At 39.1% G+C, this 20,070-nt stretch overlaps 2 protein-coding genes across 3 annotated transcripts; both read left to right on the forward strand.

Moving 5' to 3' along the window:
• The first annotated feature begins 344 nt into the window (after nucleotides 1-344).
• dnajb5 (DnaJ heat shock protein family (Hsp40) member B5) lies at nucleotides 345-14,871 on the forward strand. 2 transcript variants are annotated; one of them, XM_086076913.1, is made up of 5 exons: nucleotides 347-1,680; nucleotides 1,894-2,078; nucleotides 3,251-3,506; nucleotides 4,983-5,659; nucleotides 12,492-14,871. In XM_086076913.1, exons 3-5 carry the CDS (start codon nucleotides 3,296-3,298, stop codon nucleotides 12,723-12,725), a joined length of 1,122 nt encoding a protein of 373 aa, XP_085933039.1. In that variant the 5' UTR covers nucleotides 347-1,680; nucleotides 1,894-2,078; nucleotides 3,251-3,295; the 3' UTR covers nucleotides 12,726-14,871. The 2 variants fall into 2 exon arrangements, with proteins under 2 accessions (XP_085933040.1, XP_085933039.1); XM_086076914.1 differs by having other exon boundaries at nucleotides 345-2,056.
• A 213-nt stretch (nucleotides 14,872-15,084) lies between these two features.
• akr1a1a (aldo-keto reductase family 1, member A1a (aldehyde reductase)) lies at nucleotides 15,085-19,813 on the forward strand. The gene is made up of 9 exons (XM_086075975.1): nucleotides 15,085-15,172; nucleotides 16,169-16,291; nucleotides 16,728-16,847; nucleotides 17,499-17,650; nucleotides 17,739-17,934; nucleotides 18,940-18,989; nucleotides 19,062-19,211; nucleotides 19,366-19,525; nucleotides 19,610-19,813. Exons 2-9 carry the CDS (start codon nucleotides 16,187-16,189, stop codon nucleotides 19,673-19,675), a joined length of 999 nt encoding a protein of 332 aa, XP_085932101.1. The 5' UTR covers nucleotides 15,085-15,172; nucleotides 16,169-16,186; the 3' UTR covers nucleotides 19,676-19,813.
• Nucleotides 19,814-20,070: the final 257 nt, after the last annotated feature.

A 20,070-nucleotide genomic window follows, 5' to 3' on the forward strand; every position in this document is an offset into this window, starting at 1 on the left:
GGTATGAAAACCTAGAATGTTTTTATTCTATTAGAACAGATATAAAAATTGTGATTAATTGTGAGGTAACTAGGGAAGTCATGCGATTAATTACAATTAAAAATGGTAATTTGCTTGACACCCCTCATTTTTAATAATCTTTTCTTTAAAATAAAAAATTAGGGGCGTCAGGCAATAAATTTTTAAAATTGTAATTAATTGCATGACTTCACTAGTTAACTCACGATTAATCACAAATTTTATATCTGCTCTAAATGTACAAAAACAATTCTAGGTTTTTATACCCTTGTTAACAAAAGTGTGAAAAATGTTAAACTAATAGAAATAGTTCAAATTAATTTATGACGTCTATAGCCGTCAATGGCAGTGAATGAGTTAATACTTAGAAACTCCAAATATTACGCCCTACAGTATTTTTAACACACTACAAGACTTCAAGAAATAATTTGTATTTATTTTTTTTATAATAATGATTATTTTATATAATAAATATATTGTCACTGCTATGTAAAAAAACACTTTTTTCCCTTTTTTTATTTTTAGGTTTTTAGGGATGAAACTAAATGCATACATCCCAAAAACGTAAAAATAAAATAAAAATGGAAAAAATGAACATAAGTGTTTTTCACATAGCAGCGACAATATGCTCTGTTGGTTTTCTAAACATTGCCATTATGTTTTTTGTTTCTTTCTTTTTTGCGTCTTTGAGTGCAACTACATTACATCCTTTTATGTGGCCCATGAAAGCAAATCATGTCTGTCAACTTGTATGATCCTTGCTAAAGTATATATCAAAATTGTATTTCATAATAACATTTCGATTTTGCTACTTTTTTTTTTTAATCCTTTTTTAAGTAACTTAAACAGTAATTGAAGAAACTATCATCCTTGACTTGTGATTTCAAAACTAGTAATATATCTCTTTATGTTTCACCCAATGTCATTTGTCAGAAATGTGAAAGAATGCCTCTCACGAATCTATTGTATACACTACGTATGTGTATGTCAGCCAGGCCAACAGGTGAAGTTGGGCCTGATGACTCAAAGCCTGCACTTCTCTCAAAGTGACCCACCAGGGCAGGTTGCCCTGCTGAGAGCGCCTTCTTGTGCACTTAACACTTAAAAGTCACTAGTAATGACTCAAGCCTCCACCTTGTGTTCCATTCGAAGTTCATTTTTAGAAAACAGTGGGCTGCTTGTTGATCTGCGTCACAATATACTGTACTGTACATGTGTTTTAATGCATGTTTAATGTTTACCTCTTGACATTTAAGGACAAATAAGCAGAAATAGTTACATCAGTAAACATCGGTGAGCACGTTCCACTAGAAATCGCACCTACCATAACACTGTCTAAAATCGGATTCTATCGGTCTTATCTGATATTTCTGACTTCCTGTTTTTTTTTTTATATATTACCAGCACTTTGTTGCAAACCTCGTACTGAAACACTCTCACCGGCTACTAGATACATTAAATGGACATTTTGCTATAGCCTATGTGAGAGCTGTTCTATATAATCTATATATATATCTATATATAGGATCCTGATGTATGCCCCTTAAACACACATACACACACCGGTCGTGGGCAGAACCTGAGGGCTGGGCTTGCTCACATAGCTGACAGCACATTTTCACACCAAGTCAGAAGCAGGATTTGGTCTCACGGGCAGACAAGGTAAGGAAATGACTCAGTGACATTGATTCTACAGAATTGATTATTTAAGCAGCTTTTTTAAGACTTGCTGGTGTTATTTTGAGGGGCAGTTAAATTGGTCCAGAAAAGGTAGCTAGCTGTGGGGGTTGACTCCAGATTAATCACACAGTGAGCGAGAGAGTTATTTTCAAACAAATCACCGGTGTCGTGGGTGTGTGTGTCGTGTGTGTCGAGGTCTTCCACTCCGCTCGGCTCACACGTTATTTTCTCGACTCGACGTCACTGGAAACGGAACCGGCGGTTCGGGCACAGCACACGCCGGGAAAAGAGAAGCACAGAACCGGGCTGGAGCACTAGGAGAAGTCGGGGAAGCCGAAACGTGGTGATGTGAACACGCGTAAGATCGTCTCTTTTTTTCGGTACGACTTCCATCTATCCTCTTTTTATTTTATTGCCATATCGTGTATATTTTCATCTTTCATTATTAGCTGTTTTATAGTAACGAGTGCGGCATTACAGGGTTTCCCACTGGGGGGAAGAAAAAAAGAGAATTCATGTTTTATTGTAACGAGTCTAACGACCATTTTCTTATTATATTGTCGCTACCGTTTGTGCCCACTGCAGTGGACAGTAAAGCTGGAGGCGATAGCTGCCATTCAGTCATATATCGTGGAAATTTGCTATTATTTACAACAATCATTCATGTGCTGTGGATGCCGAGCAGGTCGGGAGAAGCCCTTTGACAAAGCAGGTGATGGGGATTCCGAGTCTGTGCATTGCACCTGACTCCAATAAGTCAGCATCTCCATCCCCATGGCAACACTGCTAATGTCTTCTCTTTGTCCACTCTGTTGACTTGGAGGAGAGTCCTTGAACGAACTCTCTGTGGCTGTACATTTACTGAGCGAGTAGATCCTCACGCTCACCTTGAAAAGAAGTATGAGCAAAAAATAAAAATATCTTAAATCCAGCAAGTCAGATGTTTAAACGTAAGAAATATATTTAAAAAAATTGTGATTCACAGACACTTTATAGACATAAAAAAAAAGAATTCTTAGTCATTTTATCATAGTGTAGTAGTGTGTTGCAAATTAATTTATCGCACCCTTGCTAATCGCTAATAGGTGCTACCTTGTGAAGGTCAAGGTCAATCACTATCAAAAATGACACATTTGAGCGCCTGCTATATCCATACCTTTAATTAGCCCAACAAGTTTGGACACCATCAAATAAAAAAATGTTAATAACTTAATTAATTTTTTTAGATTAATTTGCAGTGTCAGTCACTGACTGCAGGCTCATTTACCATGAACTTTGACCTTGAAGCTATGGCATGTGAAAAGATCTGCAACTCAACAACCTGTAGTAAATATGTATCAAAGTATTTTTGTGAACGAGTTGAAAATCCATATAGAAAACAAATAGATGCTAATCAAAAATGAATATCAATTTTTTTTTCTCTCTAATCAATTCATGAATTCTTGTGCCGTATGCACTAATGTCTAATCTGAGCTACCAGTCTAGCACGTTGGATTCCCTCTTACATAGGTTTACAGATATGACCCTGACAATTGTTTACGCATCTCCACAGCCACAGCGTGAGTGGAAGAAGGGCTTGTAAGTGTGCGCCGCAGCCATGGGGAAAGACTACTACAAGATTCTGGGCATCCCCAAGGGCTCCAACGAGGATGAGATCAAGAAGGCCTATCGGCGCATGGCCCTGCGCTTCCACCCTGACAAGAACACAGAGGCCAATGCCGAGGAGAAGTTCAAAGAGATCGCTGAGGCCTACGAGGTGCTCAGCGACCCCAAAAAGAGGCTCGTCTATGACCAGCTCGGAGAGGAAGGTAAGCCAAGGGTTCGTCGAGTGGAGAAAAACGTTCAGGCTGCCCAAATGAGTCCGATGGATTTAGCACAACATCAGGTACACTTGCACAATCTAATGAGATAGAATAGAACAGCTGTGCCCAAAATGTCGCCTTGACAAAGATAATCAAGCAAACTACAGTCACAATAATAAACACATTGTCAAGGCAGGTGTCACACTTCTTGTATTGAGTCTCATTAGTGACCTGTGAGTTGAGTTATCGAAATAGCTCATGAACCAACTTAGCATCTTAGACGCGAGCACTGGGACTTTTGAGGGTGTCGCTCGCTAAGCTTACAGATACATGGCTAAGATAGATGAGATATGAATAGCAGTGACTGCTGGAGTTTGCATCTGTGGGTGTTTCGTGTCAGGCTTAGTGTGTGTGTACGTGTATAACTTGTGTCTTTAGGGATGGAGTTGCCAGGTATTGTATACAAGCTTACAAACGCTCATCTATTTTTGGGCAGTGTCCCTTGTCTGGCAGTAGGAATCAGCGTAGCAAACCATATCAATGGCATTTTACATTGAGGTCAGTTTACCTATGGCAGGGGTCTGCAAACTGCGGCTCTGGAGCCACATGTGGCTCTTTACTCCCTCTTCTGTGGCATGTGGGGATATTAAAAAGAAAAGTAGAAATGTATATATTTTTTACATAATGATCTTTATGTTTAGATCAAATATTCATTCAATTAATGAATGATTTAGATACATTAAGTTTTCAGAAAAAAAGACAAAAGGTAGATGAAAAAGTTTTGATTATTACCTAAAAATGTACAAAAAGTGACCATAAAATGTCGAAAAACAATTTAATGTCCATGAAATCCAAAAGAAAATTGATTTAAGAAAAGGCAAAAAAGAAAAACGTTTCAAAAGTAACTATCAAATGTCCATGAACAAGAAAAAAAATCCCTCAAATTGCCATAAAATGTCCACAAAATTGCAACAATAAAAAATATATATCAGAACGTTTCAAAAGTAACTATTAAATGTCCAAAAAAACTAAAGAAGAAATCCCCACAAAAAAAGACAAAGAAAAGGCAGGAAAGAAAACGTTCAAAAAGTAGCCATAAAATGTCGAAAAACAAGAAGGAATTCCCCAAATTAACATAAATTGTACATAATTGCCAAAAATGTCAGGAAATTGATAGCAACAAAAAAAGCTGAAAAAATGTCCCAAAAAAGGAAGGAGGGAGAACCCTACCATAATATGTAAGAAATTTGACAAAAAGACCAATTCTAAAAGTATATGAAAAACGAAGTCTGAAAATGTACACACACACACACAAATATATCCAAAAACGGAAGACTAACACTACCACCGTTTCATTCATCACAATATTCAAATGTTTAGTGACTCTAGACAGATTTGTTGTTATTTATTTGTCTTAAAATGGCTCTTTTGACAGTAAAGGCTTCCGACCCCTGACCTATACTTTATATAACATCGTCACAGGTCTCAAGACCGGAAACAGCAGTTCGTCCGGTGCACCCGGTACCTCAGCGCATCACTACACCTTCCACGGAGACCCGCACGCCACCTTCGCTTCCTTCTTCGGCGGCTCCAATCCCTTCGATATGTTTTTCAGCGCGAACCGCAGCCACGGCCGCACCAACGGCCGCACCAACGGTTTCTCCTTCCACAACGACCACGGCAACGACGCCGAGCAGGACGCGGACCCGGAGGAAGACGACCACTTCGCCCACTTCGGGAGGCAATTCGGCTTTGTGGGAGGGAGGAAAAACGGATTCCCAGGAGAGGGCCGCAGAAGGAGGGGCGGCGGGCCTTCGGATTCCCAGGGGGGGACTCGAAAGCAGCAGGACCCGCCGGTGGTCCACGAGCTGAAGGTCTCACTGGAGGAGATCTTCCACGGTTGCACCAAGCGCATGAAGATCACACGCCGCAGGTGCAACCCAGATGGGAGGAGCTTGAGGACAGAGGACAAGATTCTCAACATTGTGATCAAGAAGGGCTGGAAGGAGGGGACCAAGATCACATTCCCCAAGGAGGGCGACCAGACCCCTGAGAATATTCCTGCTGACATTGCCTTTGTGCTGAAAGACAAGGGCCACATCCACTTCAGGAGGGACGGTTCCAATATAATTTATAACTGCATGATCAGCCTCAAAGAGGTAAGCCGCTCACTTTCGTTACATTTCTTCCTTTTCTGATTTAGTTATTAATCCTGCAGTACGTCGAAGGAGAGTATTTATTTCATGCTGAAATGATAAGCGCTCATTCGGTAGTGCTCCAAGATTCCACCCTTCTTCTATGTGTCCGGTTAGCTGAGGAGTAGCTAGCATTGGCTAGCAGCTGACAACAAACCGCAGAATGATGGAAGATTGTGTTAGAGGTCCAACAGGCAGGCAAGGCTTTTTATGAGGTTGGTGCTGGAGAAAGCAGGGTGGTAAACTTGTCATTATTATGCACGAAAGACCCAGTTGGCTTTTGTCGGAGCCTCGGAGGCGGTATTTGAGGAAGAAAAAGATCCTCGTAAAAACGGGAACATTTTTTATTTTCATACCGGTGCAAGTCTCGTTTTGCCTGTTTGGGAATTTGGCAGATGACTGCATGGTGGACGTTCTGGCGTACTAAGACTAGAGTCATCTTTTCGTCGGCTGGAACCACGTCTAAAAATTGGCACAGGTAGTGTAATGTGATTTTTGGTGAATTTGAATTGGGGAACAGGAAGACCGATTTTGCATGCGTGGTGGATGTCACCGTTTTTACCAATAAATATAACAAAGGAATCGGAATCATTGTAGAAAACACTTCATTGAATGCATTATTATTGTCATCTGTATTATATTATTATGTTTATTAGTTTTTTGCTTCTGCCATATCAAGGAAGGAAGGAAGGAAGAAAGAAAGAGAAAGAAGCCTCTTGGATTGACAGTGTGACAGTGAATCAAGTCGCCTGTGGTCACACCCACAACGGCGTGAAACGTGCGTTTTTAACTAAATCACGAAAACTAAAACAATATTGAATTCATGGCTTCAAAGAGATTTTTTGTCAATTTTGGGAAGAGTTCTTTCGACCAAAGCAGAAGGTGTTTTTAGATTTGTATACCCTGCGCTTTCTCTTGTTGTCAGTGACTCCATAAGCAACAACATTAATAAAATGTTTGTTCATTTTGTATGGAAGAACAAACACCATCATCTGAAGAAAACCTTGTTATCTGCACCAAAAGTGGAAGGTGGATTTGATAACTCCTCAGTTATTCTGAATTTTTACTGGAAAAGGCATTTCCTATAAAAATGTCAAGAATTTCATTTTGTGATCAATTCCATCCCTAGTGGAATAATAGAATTAATGAAAGGTTATAATAACAAAAATGATCAACCAGTGAGCAATATTCTTTATATAATTGGTATGGACATTTAAAGCAACAAATGTACCAATAAACACATCAAATAATTTCTATACAAAGTTTAAAAAAAAATTGGGGAATACTCAGTTTAGGAATATTAGTTGGAGAAAAGTATTGCTTGTTCCTTTTAAGTTCTTCGTTACAAATAAAGTTAGAGAACTACATTTAAAAAATATTACATAATATTTACCTGACAAACATATATGTTTCACGTTTCGTAAATATTGATGACAAATGTTCTTTTTGTAAAGTTGTCCCATTAGTGCTGCTTTTTGGAAGGATATTGAACATTATTATATGTGTGGATCGAAAAACAAGATTATATTGGAAAGCAAAAACATTATTACCCTTTTTGAATCTAAGAACAAAAAATTGTCAACTTTGGTTAACTTGTATGTTTTAATGGGGAAATTCTATATCCATAAGTGTAAATTTTTTAAATGGAAACCTTTATTCAAATTGTTTCTGATTGAAATGGAAAATTACTTTTAAGTCTCTTATATTTTTAACAAATAAGAAATGTAATACACGACGGACCGCGGTGTGCACTTGTCTACAATTACTGTGACAAGCAGCACATTTAATTAACTGCGCCCACGAGGTCGCGGAGTGCATCACGACTTCGGCTTCTGACCTAAGTCATGTCTTTCAAATGGCGCTGGCGCTTTCTGGCACTAAGTGGAAGATGTTCTCAAAGATGCCAAAGTAGTTATTTGGACTCAAGTCAAGATAATATGACGCATTTTCCCTTTTGCAAAGAGTTCAGACTCACCTTGTGTCCTACAATGGGAACACGTGTGTGAGTGTGTGTTTCGATGGTAATTACTAGACTGCACGCATCTCACAGCCGAAATGTTCAGCTCCGACAGCGGCCACATTGAAAGCTCAAGAAGGGATTTGGGGGGGATGTGGGATTGGAGGATGGGAGCTATAACGGGGGAATATTAGGGAAGTGGGTCGAATGATTCAGCATCCAAAGCAAAGAGACGCTCTTAATTCCTTCCTTGAAGATGTGATGCGAAATGCTGTCATTTACAACACAAGCAGCATCAGATGCTCAGCACAAATATGGGATGGAATGTGATAAGGAAGGTTTTTAAAGCAGTGTTTTCATATTTTACAGTGCGGGAAAAAAAATCGAATTTCACACCAGCAAAAAACAAAAATGGTCACAAAAAGTAAATGCAGGTTATTAAGTACGTTTATGTATCTTTTGCCATTTAGTGATAAAGAATTTAATTATTCTGCCTGTACATAGCTGGCATAGATAGTTAAATAAAGTTTCATTATTTGTACTTAAATACATCATTTTTGAATCAATTAAGTGGTGTTGGATAATTGCCGACAGCACATTTTACTGGTTAAGAAACACTAGTTTCCCGAAATAACATTCATCATTGTGTACATGATGCTGCTGGACACTTTAAAGTGGAAGTCAACCATAAACATTTCTTGACAATAATATGTTATATGTGACCTCACTAGTCTAAACATAACATTCTGATTAATATTACATTTGTGGAATATGAGTTATGCAGCAAAATCCAGCCGTTCTTATCCATCTCAGGGGGGCGGCCATTTTGCCATTTGCTGTCGACTGAAGATGACATCACAGTTGCTCAGAGCTCAAGCAATGACCAATCACAGCTCAGCTGTTTTGTGAAGCTGCCCTGTGATTGGTTGGTTGGATCTGAGACCTGAGCAACATTGATGTCATCTTAAATTGACAGTAAGTGGCAAAATGGCCGCCCCCTGAGATGGATAAAAATTAGATAATAAAGCCTGAACTATGAAAGAAAATTCAGATTCTATGTAAATAGAGTATTTATTGGTCCTTTTAAACAAACAAACAAACAAAAAACATTTTATCAACTTCCACATAAGACTGTTTTGATTTGTGTCATATTTGATACATCCGGTCACAATATTTTTAATTCGTACGTATATAACTGTCAAAAATATAATAATAAACGGACATATCAAACATATTAGTATTTCCAAAAATCACAAAGAACATTTGCCACTATTAATAAGTATAGGTGTCTCTCCTTTCTCAGTTGGGCGATCGTGTAAGGTCGCTGGAAAAGCCATAAGCTGGGAGTTACCGCCCTCTAATGGATTATACTCATGAAATAGAGGACTCAAAGTATCTTGTATTAAATTTGATATGTTTGGCGTTATAGGGTTAACTCCACTAACACATTAACCAGAATACCATATTTAGACTAGTGGGGCTGCATAGAACATATTATTGTCAAAAAAAACATTGGGTTGACCTCCCCTTTAATAGGTACACTTGCACAAGCCAATCAGATCCAGTGGAAGAACTGTATCCATAAATCGTCAAAGGTAATAAATAATGCTGAATTTTGATTGACTCTGTCACAGCTATTAATCTAGCAATATGTTGTTTGCTATTGTATTGAGATTTCTTATGTTAGGTTTGCTTCTTCTTTTTTTTGCTGCACAAGAAAGGCAAACTGTATTACAAACAAGGTCCAGGAAATAAAAACCTTGAAATCTTTTTTTTTATTACTTTATTGGAATACATAACAAACATGGCAACAGTTTAAAAAAAACAAAATTCTTTACATGTATCAAAATAACATAGGTAGATCGCCAGAAGGAACATTTTGTATGGATCTTTCAATAAAAAAAAATTTTAACATCACAAAAGTAAAAATATCGATCAATAATAGAATTACAAAAGCATCAATAATAAAGAATTACAAATGACAGCAATATGAAAACAAAGAATAAAAAAATAAAAAATAGTACCCTGAAGTAGTTTAGCTTTAGCCACAGGTGCTTCTACTCAACAGGTGATGAGCTCGTTTACCTGCTAGTTGAGTAGACGTACCTAAAGCCAATTTATGACATGGTTTCTATTTTGTGGACCTGGATTCCCCAACCCTGATTACAAACAACTCTGCGATATAATAGAACAACAGCGGCCTACAAACACAATAATAAACCTCAATCAAGAGTCAAAACATTTCCACCGGATCTCATTAGATGGCGCAGGTGAACCTAATGGCCTGTCCAGCCTCATTTGGTGCTGCCAGTCATGTGACAGCAGTCTCGTCTCCGGCATTCTGAGATATGCAAGTGAAACACACGATTGAAATTCCCCACGCCGTGTCCTCTGGCATCAGTTTTTTGTTTAAACAGATTGAGACAGACAGACATGCACATCAGGTAGCGTGACTGCTGTGTTTCAAACATGTCAGCTTGTAATTACAGAAAAGGCAGCTGAGAGTAAGCACAAACGCACTGATTTGGATGTTTAAGTATGAACTTCAAAAGTGAATACTTAATCAGTACTGAATCTAGTCAAGACTAATTAATGATAAAGGGTTTTCATGTATGAAAAATACCTTTTGATTAAGAGGTGTGTCTCGGTTATTTTATCCATATGGTTTACTAGCACTGGCATTGTGACATAGTAGCAATCTGACTCATTGTACTGCAGCACTGTGGATAAAAAGCATCTGATGTCATGTCGGAAAAGTCCGCGGCCTGAACCTCCGCGCGAGTTCCCAAGTCTGACCCTGGTGGTTAAAATTCCCACCAGACGAGACATTGAAATCCCCTTTAAGTAGAACGACATTGTGTGAGTGTAATGACGGCAACTGGTTTAACTTCGTGCTTAAGCAAGTGTCAGTATGGAGAAAATCACTATTACGTCATAATATTACCTCAATATCTGGTTGCCTTAGATGGAAACATCCTTACGATGTAAACTTGAACTAACAATAAACTTTTTTTTTTCATTTTTCATTTAATAGCTTCCCCCAATGAAACTGCTTTCAGTGGAAAAGCTCTGGGTTTAAATCTGGGGTGACCAAGACTGTGAGAAGTGCTAAAAAAAAATGTCACCCAGTCTCGTCAAGTTTAATACTCAATGTGTAAGTCTTGAAGTCGACGAGTCGCTAATCACGTTTTCTGCATTTCGTTTTTTAATTAGCCAAATGACAGGGTTCTTTTGTCTTTTTAGCCAATGAGGTAGAGCCTTCAAGTTCATACATTATTATCCATTCTAAAGTGGATTAACCTTGTTGTCTTGAAAAAGTAACTCAGTTACTCTGTTGATTACTTTAAAAGTACCTGTTAGATTACAAGTTACTTTAATAGTTACATTCAGCAGATAGCAACAATCCTGCTTAATTAGCATATAGTTGGCATCTGTTTTTTAACAGTGATGTTTAAAAAATAAATAAATAAAGGCAACCTTTTTGACTTACATAAATAACTGTTCTTTTCTGGATTTCACTTGTTTAAAAATATACTAAATACAGTCTTTTCAGTAAATATATATTTAATACAATGTAAAAAATAATTATTAATATTGTAATAGCAAAACTCAACATTACTTAATGTACATTATTTATAAATATTAAGATTAAATTTGGAGCCTCCTGCAATTACACAATTTGGTGTGACTTTCTCTTTAAGCTTGAATGCATACTGCGCAACAATCCATGTTTGTTTGTTTTTACATAGCGTTATTGAGGGTAGATAACGCTCCGTCTCCGCAGGGAAAAAAAAAAAAGACTTCAACGACTCTCTTTTCTGACGTCACGTCCGCTCCTCGCTCATTGGTTCATTCCACTGTCTGTTCGCTCAGGTTTGCCCCGCCTCAGAAATGCGACTGATAGGACGGTTGACCAGATTCACTCTCCGGCAAAGCCGCGAGTGAGTCTGGATTTCCAGGCTAGAGAAGGTTTTCTTTTTTTGGGCTGCGAAGTTTTTAATACACTCTTCCTTAAGAAATACGTCACAATATCTGCCGCTACAGTGGTTGTTGTCAAGTTATGACGCGAGCTACAAAGAAAGTGACGTCGACAGGAAGTCGGACTTTCACATTAAAATATTTCTGTTAGGCTAGAGAAATATGTTCTGTTTATTTAAGTCTTGACAATTCTTTCTCACTGCTGCAACCTGTAGGCAGTTTACTGCAACTGCCTTTAATGGTGTAAGGTGAAACTCTTTGAAATATTTATGTCACCTTCAAGTACAAGTATTTTTTTGTTTTTCGATGTTTGAAGAGTAATTTGTTAGTCGTTCTTGGGAAATGTATGTACGCTATGCCTTTTACTCATGACGAGGGATGCCCACTAAATAAATGTGTCAAGTCCTGATAAACAACTTTTCCGTTGAACTCAATACTTGAATTTATCAGGCATTGTGATAAGAGGGCGAAGCTTTGCGTGCGTGTGCGAGTACTGCCAGACTGTGTGACAAGCCCTCCAAATATTTACGAGCTCAGCCGATTCCTGCCTCTCTTCATTAGCGCTGGCTATGAGAAGGTTGCTAAAATTAGTCTCTGTGCAATGTGTAGCTCTGTAAACAAGGATACACACACACTCCACAAGCACACAAAAAAGTTTTCCACTACATGTCGTGTTTTTCTTGGAACCTCACATTGTTGATCCTTGGGGAAAAAAACCACATGCTTACTCAGTATCAGATACTGAAGAAATATCAACTTTTTTATATAGTTCTTAGAAGCATGAAGTCATCAATATCCTTGCGATTTTGTAATTTCATTCCTTCCAAGAGTATTCATCCCGATGTATTCTTGACCCCGCAGGCGTTGTGCGGCTGCACAGTCAGCATCCCCACGTTGGAAAAGCGTCTCATCTCCCTGCCCTGTCACGACATCATCAAACCCGGGACGGTCAAGCGACTCCGAGGGGAGGGCCTGCCCTTCCCCAAGAACCCCTCGCAACGCGGTGACCTCGTCGTGGAGTTCTCGGTGCGTTTTCCCGACAGGATCCCGCCGCAGTCCAAAGAGATCATCAGACTCCATCTTCCTCCGTCGTAAGAAGGAAGACGGGTGCGGAGCTTCTCCATTATGAACTCTCTCATGATCCACGTTAGTCCTCGCAGGCGTTTTTACAGATACTCTCTTGGATTCACAGGTGGCCGGTTCTGGAATTATGTACACGCTCATCTGATAGTTTATTGGGTATACTTGCACAATCTAATGAGATCCAGTACAAGAGCTGTAATGAAAATTCTGCCTTGACAAAAGTTTTAATGGGGAAGTCAACCCCCAATTTTTTAATTTTTTTGACAATCTAATCGAATACGGTATTCTGGTTCATATTACGTCAGTGGAATATGAGTTAAGCAGCAAAATCCGGCAGTTTTTATCCATATCAGAAGGCGGCCATTTTGCCACTTATTGTCAAGTAAAAATGACATTACAGTTGCTCAGGCCTCGGGTAACAACCAATCACAGCTCAGCTTCAGAAAACAGGTGAGCTGTGATTGGTTGTTGCCTTAGCCCTGAGCAATTGTGATGTCATCATCAGTCGACAGCAAGAGGCAAAATGGAGATGGATCAAAACGGCTGGATTTTGCTTCATAACTCATATTAGACTAGTGAGGTCACATATAACAGATTATCATCAAGAAATGTTGGTTGGTTGTCAGAAACACAATGTTTATTATTGTTGGTGTGGTTTACAGTGGTTTAGAATTATACTGTATTCTACCAAAAGGTATTTCTAACAACTTGCCTACTTTATTGAGCAACAATAGAAATATAATACTGTATGGCTTTACTGTACTTCCTCAATTAGTTTATATAAGAACCATGCCTCAAATAATTGGTGGCTATGTTGCATCGCAGACGTCCGTGCTAAATCAACAGCGCTAGTAAATCTTGATATATTCATTTTGACCCATGTGTACTAATAAATAATAGTATTTGAAAAATACATCTCGACCCAAAAAAAACATACCTCTAATAAATTCCTTATACAATCTACGGTTGAGTAAATATCCATGGTTGCTATTTGAGGAAATACAGTACAGTGTATTAAAATATCTCACAGGTCATTTTTATTCAATTGTTTTTTACTTCAAAATCTTCTGAACTGTTTTCCAAACAATCTGGTTTTCTATGCGCCATTTTGCGATCCGTGTCTACTGTATATCTACTAAGACGTTTACAACAGCTCCTTTGATTTCTTCCTGCCTTTTATTTCTTCCTTGGCCATACTGTACCAGCAGCCCAGCATTTGCCATATGATCTATCTCCCTCACTATCAGTTGTCTTAAGCTTTGTATCGCAATATCACGCACACACACAAAAAAAAATCATCAACTGGAATTGGAATATTACCAGGGAATGACAATCATATACTGAAACAGCAGTATAAGCTGAGAACCTGCACAGAAAATCGGTGCTTTCCATTTGGACCACATAGCCAGGCTCACTGTTTATGTGCCTTAGCCAGGTGTTGTATCACACAAACACAAATAACAATGTAACACCCGACCAGCCGTGTAAAATGCACACCAGGTGAGCAACTGTAAGCAAACAACCTTAAAAGCCGTCTACTTATTGTTACTGTATTGTACGCAACAACAGCAGAACAACTCATGCGGACTCGTTGATCTTGTTGTTAAGTGCAATTCAGCACAGGTTGGACTTCCCGGAGGATTTCAAGTACGACTGAATAAAGCTGGATAATAAAAAAAAACCGTCATAGCGACTCCTCTGGGAAGCCATCTTGATTGCTTGTTTTGTTTCGCTTTCTTTCGTCATTTGATGACCATGTTTGGTGCTTTATGAACAGTGCCAACAACATAACTTGGTGTCTACTTTTTTGTTTTGTTTCGTAGACTATTTATTAGTATTTAAAATTTGCTTATTCATCTGTTTATTGATATTTACACTTCTTTTTTTTACGTAGAAGCCCTTAGCCTACTGTACAGTATTATAATAGTGCATAAGCTGTGCCATGTTTAACCTGTAGGGGGCGCTGTTAACGCCCTTGGCTATTTCTACTCCAGTTAACAGCAGCCATGTTCACCTGCACTTGACATAAAATAAGGCTTGAATGATATGTGTCCTAATGTGAATTTGGCTGCAGGCAGAATGCACACATGCCGCTTCTGTGCATTTATCAATATTCATTGTTTTAAAATGGCAGCAAATAAACCAAATTTTGAACGCGCTGGTTTGTGTGTGTATTTATAGAATTGTAGCAAAGTGACAAAAACTGTAAATAAATCAATTGCATCTAGACTTTATTATCACTGAACGAAAATGTGTTTTCATCAATAGGTAACACATGTGATGCAAAAAGCATTTTTAAATGCATGTTGATGTGCTGAATCCGGTGGAGTTTGGACATCCGCTTTGGTAATACATAAACAAGTTGGTAAGACTTTGACCTTGGTCTGTTAAAAATCTTTCAAACTATTTCTCTTCTGCACCAGATCGTTAGCATACCCCCCAAAAAAAAGGATTTCCAGGTAGGACCATGCCTTTTTTCTCACATTTTACAATCCAACTAAGTCAGGCAGTGGTGACTTTTGCTAAATCAAATCAAATCATGTGCATCTGAGTGCAGATGTTTAGTGAAGTATGGGAAGGCTGCCGAGATGAGCTGCACTAACAAGTCGCCGTGACTAATGCTGTATCGCTGCATCCGCTATTTCTGGCAAGCAGGCAGAGTTCAACGAGGGTGCAATTATGTCCATTTATATCTCCAAAACACGGCCAAGCAAATTTGAATAAAATGCTTTGTGCTCTTGCCAGGTTGAATGGAGTTCAACAATCTTATGAACTGTCCAGGGATTAATGCGTTCAGAAGTGGATATCGCACTAACCAAATATAAATAGGCTACTTTGTTGCTCTACTTTGAGTATTTTTTTATGTTTATATTTTATATATTACTGTATACTGTATTTTCTTTTTAACATAGGTGTTTTGTTTTTTTACTTCTTACCAATTTTTCTCAAAATACACTATCACATTCACTGCTGGTAAGTTAGCACCAATACAGAACATGAGGCAATTAAAATCTTCAAACTAGAATCTTTTACATTTCTGAAATTGTTCTGTGCAGAAAAAAAAAGATGTGCTTTCCCAGTAGCAATGTTAGAAAATAGTTTAGTAAGGAAGTGGGTGGTCAAGTTAATACTGTAAATGGAATGCACATTCAAAACGCGATGGCAACTATACCTTAGTAAGACACTAGATGGCGCCCAAGACTCCAGCCGCTGCCTGGCTTGCCTTGTGACGAGAATCGCCTGGTTTTGCCCGTGGACTAGTCCGGGGTGTGCCTCGCCTCTCAAGTGGTTGAAAAAATTATATATTAAAAAAATAATAAAAAATATGGACACATTACATACAATATGGACACTGGTTTTATGTTTTGTTGTTCTTTTTGTTGTGTCAGTCAACATAGGTATTGTATTACTGTAAATATTCACTTACAGTATCTGTACTTTGACTGATGTATCAGGACTCAGTATCACTTCATATGTCAACTGCACAGAAGTGGAACATGAGCGCCTTCATGACTCTCACCACAGGCCAGAAGATGCCCATTGTTGGCCTCGGAACATGGAAGAGTGCGCCCGGACAGGTAGAGGCAATTACAGTATGTGCTCAATGGACGCCATCATACTCGAGCTGGATCACAAATTCTGCCTTTTACAGACACTAAAGTACTTCATCATATCATTCTGATAAATATTTTGTTTAGCAGCAATTTGAGCAAAATTCATAATTTTTTCTTCATATCAGGAGGCAGCCATTTTGCCACTTGCTGTCGACTGAAAATGAATCAAGTTACGACCAATCACGGCTCAGCTTCAGAAAACAGTTGAGCCCTGAGCAAGTGGCAAAATGGCCGCCCCCTGAAATGGAGAAAAACAGGTGGATTTTGCTACTTAACTCATATTCCACAAACTCAATATTAATCAGAATATTGTGTTTAGACTAGTGGGACTGCATAGAACATATTATTGTAAATAATTGTTTGGGGGTTACGTTGTTCGCGGTGAAACGATTTATTTCAGGTGAAACATGCCGTGCTGACAGCTTTGGATTGTGGCTATCGACACGTCGACTGCGCGGCAGCTTATGGCAATGAACAGGAGGTGGGAGAGGCTCTGGCCCTCAGGGTCGGTCCGGGCAAGGTGATGTTGCATTGCATTGCTCTTTTATTTATTTGTGTATTTTGTGCATACAAATCCTCGTGCTTTGCCTTGATTTGAAGTTTGCGACCAACCACAAACCAATTGAAAAGAAAACACGAGCAGAATGTTTAAAAAAAAATATATATTTTTTTAAAGGCTGTTTTGATTTACTCACATATTTCAAACAAATACATTTTAAAGCTGTAATTTTAATACCATGATACCGCAATATTTCTGCTCATAGTTATCATACCCTCAGAATCTGATCTTGGCGCATGCCTATAGTTAAAACGCACAATTTGTCGCAAGAAATTGAAGCCTCTCTCGTACAACACCAAACTCAAGTCATTCAGACAAATGTATATTTGGAACATAAACACAAAATTACATAGAGTCCTTCAGCAATAAAAAGCTACAGTACGATGTAGCGGGTCAAAGAAAAGACAAAATTATAGCAATAACGTATTTTTTTAGCAGAGGATGGTTTCGATCCATCGACCTCTGGGTTATGGGCCCAGCACGCTTCCGCTGCGCCACTCTGCTACACGTGTCAACTTCAGAACTATAAAACCTAAACAAAAATAATTACGGACGAACACGCAACATCAGGAAATGTCTCCAAACATAAAGTGTTTGCTCTTTTCCCCGCAGGCCTTGCGTCGTGACCAAGTGTTTGTGACGTCTAAACTGTGGAACACCAAACATGACCCCTCAGATGTTGAGGAAGCATGCAGGACCACCCTGGCCCACCTGGGTCTCTCCTTCGTGGACCTCTATCTAATGCACTGGCCCATGGCCTTTCAGTGAGCGAAACTTTTCAGCGGACTGACACTGTACTGCATGTCTGAGTCACGGTGGGTGTTCTTCATTGGGTGCTCTTCATATGTTTAGACCGGCAAAGGAGCTGATGCCTCGACGTGAAGACGGAAGTCTGTGTTACTCTGACACACACTACACGGACACTTGGGCCGCTATGGAGAACCTCGTGGACCGGGGCCTGGTCAAGGCCATCGGGCTGTCTAACTTCAATGCGAGGCAGATGGATGACATCATCAGGATGGCCAGACACAGGCCTGTGGTAAACCAGGTGCAGTACACAACTTGTGTTCCAGGCCAAGCACGGCCCTTTAAGAACAGTATGATGGGGGATAGAGTGTTGCAGTGCCGCATTTTTGGCACAGGGGGGCGGTGTCGGTCCAGAGAGTGAATGGCAGCAGCGGAGCTTGCTCTCAGTGCACTTGTATGTTGGTTGAAAGGGGAAAAAAACAAAACAACATGAGAACGTGCCTGTTCAGGCTCTGTACCACGGTTAAGAGGTCACTGGACGGGGGAAGAGGAAATTAACACTTGGCTAGGGGCTAGCCTAGCCAAGTGGGCTGGGCTACCTAGGGGTCTGCAACTTGCAGCTCTCGAGCCACGTCTTTATTTTTATTTTGTACATGAAATATTCTTTAAATTAATTAATGATTTGGATAAAAAAAGTAAACAATTAAATATATTTTTTAAATGCCAGAATCCACATTTTTATGTCAGAAAAAAAGAGAAACAAAAGGTAGATGAAAGTTTTAAAGTTACCTAAAAATGTCCAAAAAGGAGAGGAAAGTCAGAAAATTACCATAACACGTCAGTGAAATTGCCCCAAAAAGGTCAAAAAAATTTTTTTTTTAATAAGGCAGATAAGAAAACATGTACAAGTAACTATAAAATGTCCAAAAACAAAAATTATATCCCCCAAATTACCATAAAATGTCCACAAAATTGCCACACACAAAAAAATAAGAAACTTGATTTAAGAAAAGGCAGGGGGAACATGTTAAAAAAGTAACCATAAAAATGCCCCAAAACAAAGAAGAAATTACAATTGCAGACAACTGATAGCAAAGAAATAAGGGAAAAAAAGTTTAAAAAAAATAAACATAAAATGTCCAAAAAAGGAAGAAGGCAGAAAATTATTATAGGTCCATTAAAATAAATAAAAATCCTAAAACAGAAGATGAAAGGTAGCAGAAACTGAATCTCTAAGTACAGTATTAGATGCTGCATATTTTTCTGTTATGGTGCAGCGCTAATTAGCTCTTGGGCCCCGGTGCAGGTGGAATGTCATCCATATTTGTCCCAAGCAGATCTGCTGGCTCACTGTCGGTGAGTATCAACATTGGACTTCCCTTTTGTTTTCTACTAAAAGCACAGGTTGTGCCCATACATGTACCTCAGGTCAGTGGCAGTTTGCCTTACGGCCTACAGTCCTCTGGGCAGCGGAGATCGACCCTGGGCCTCCGCAGAGGAACCTTGTCTGCTGCAGGATCCCAGACTGAGGGAAATATCCCAGAGATACCACAAGACACCGGCCCAGATAATACTCAGGTTAGAGGGCTTCAGCTTCAAACTCTTTGTAATGTTTGATGCAGACTTGTACATTGCATATACAGAGCAACAAAATTTACTTTTACAGGCGTAATCTTTGTCTCGTGTTTGATTAAACAAGTTTACCTAATGTAATGTTACTTACCATCCGCAGGTGGCACATTCAGAGGGGCGTCGTGTGCATCCCCAAAAGTGTGACCCCCTCCAGGATCCACGAGAACCTACAGGTTTTTGACTTTTCACTGTCAGAGGACGACATGAAGCTGATGGAAGCCTTAAATCGCAGCCAACGCTTTATCGCCCCAACGGTTGAGGTGATTACACGCATGTACCTATACGTGTCAAATGTTACTAAGTAACGCAAATGCAAGCATGACCCCCCATTTGCTTTTCCACAGAGGGATGGCAAGAGACTTTGGCGAGATGCTGAACACCCTCATTTCCCATTCAATGACCCTTATTAAGTGTGTGTGTGTGTATGTATATATATATATATATATATATATACATATACACACACATATATATCATTTTAGGATTTATCCAACATGTGTTATCCCTGAAATAGTCAAATAAAAACATGTTCGATATTTTGAGTCGTACAGGTGGAAGACAGTCTATTATCTTGGTCCCCTTTTTTTTCTTGTACTCACAAAACCATGGCATTTTGAGGGGTGTGTAGACTTTATATCCACTATTCATAAGGTAAGTGATCCAATCCTGCACTTCAATTGTTGGGAAATGCATGATAAACATTTAAAAGTTCGGACTAAGTAAAGCCTCACTTGCCATAAAAATGTAAATGCTCTCACACGTCACTGAAAATTGCAGAGCAGCGATGGGAATGCTCAATTTGGCG

The sequence above is a fragment of the Leptonotus elevatus genome, chromosome 5 (assembly GCF_054856555.1).
Source record: "Leptonotus elevatus isolate MCC_2025b chromosome 5, RoL_Lele_1.0, whole genome shotgun sequence".
Classification (NCBI taxonomy): Eukaryota; Metazoa; Chordata; class Actinopteri; order Syngnathiformes; family Syngnathidae; genus Leptonotus; species Leptonotus elevatus.

Coding starts and splice junctions, on each gene's coding strand:
- dnajb5 (XM_086076914.1), top strand. CDS start 3,296: ATGGGGAAAGACTACTACAAGATTCTGGGCATCCCCAAGGGCTCCAAC. Junction 3,507..4,982: donor TGACCAGCTCGGAGAGGAAG/GTAAGCCAAGGG, acceptor ACATCGTCACAG/GTCTCAAGACCGGAAACAGC. Junction 5,660..12,491: donor GCATGATCAGCCTCAAAGAG/GTAAGCCGCTCA, acceptor TTGACCCCGCAG/GCGTTGTGCGGCTGCACAGT.
- akr1a1a (XM_086075975.1), top strand. CDS start 16,187: ATGTCAACTGCACAGAAGTGGAACATGAGCGCCTTCATGACTCTCACC. Junction 16,848..17,498: donor TCAGGGTCGGTCCGGGCAAG/GTGATGTTGCAT, acceptor TTTTCCCCGCAG/GCCTTGCGTCGTGACCAAGT. Junction 17,935..18,939: donor ACAGGCCTGTGGTAAACCAG/GTGCAGTACACA, acceptor GCCCCGGTGCAG/GTGGAATGTCATCCATATTT.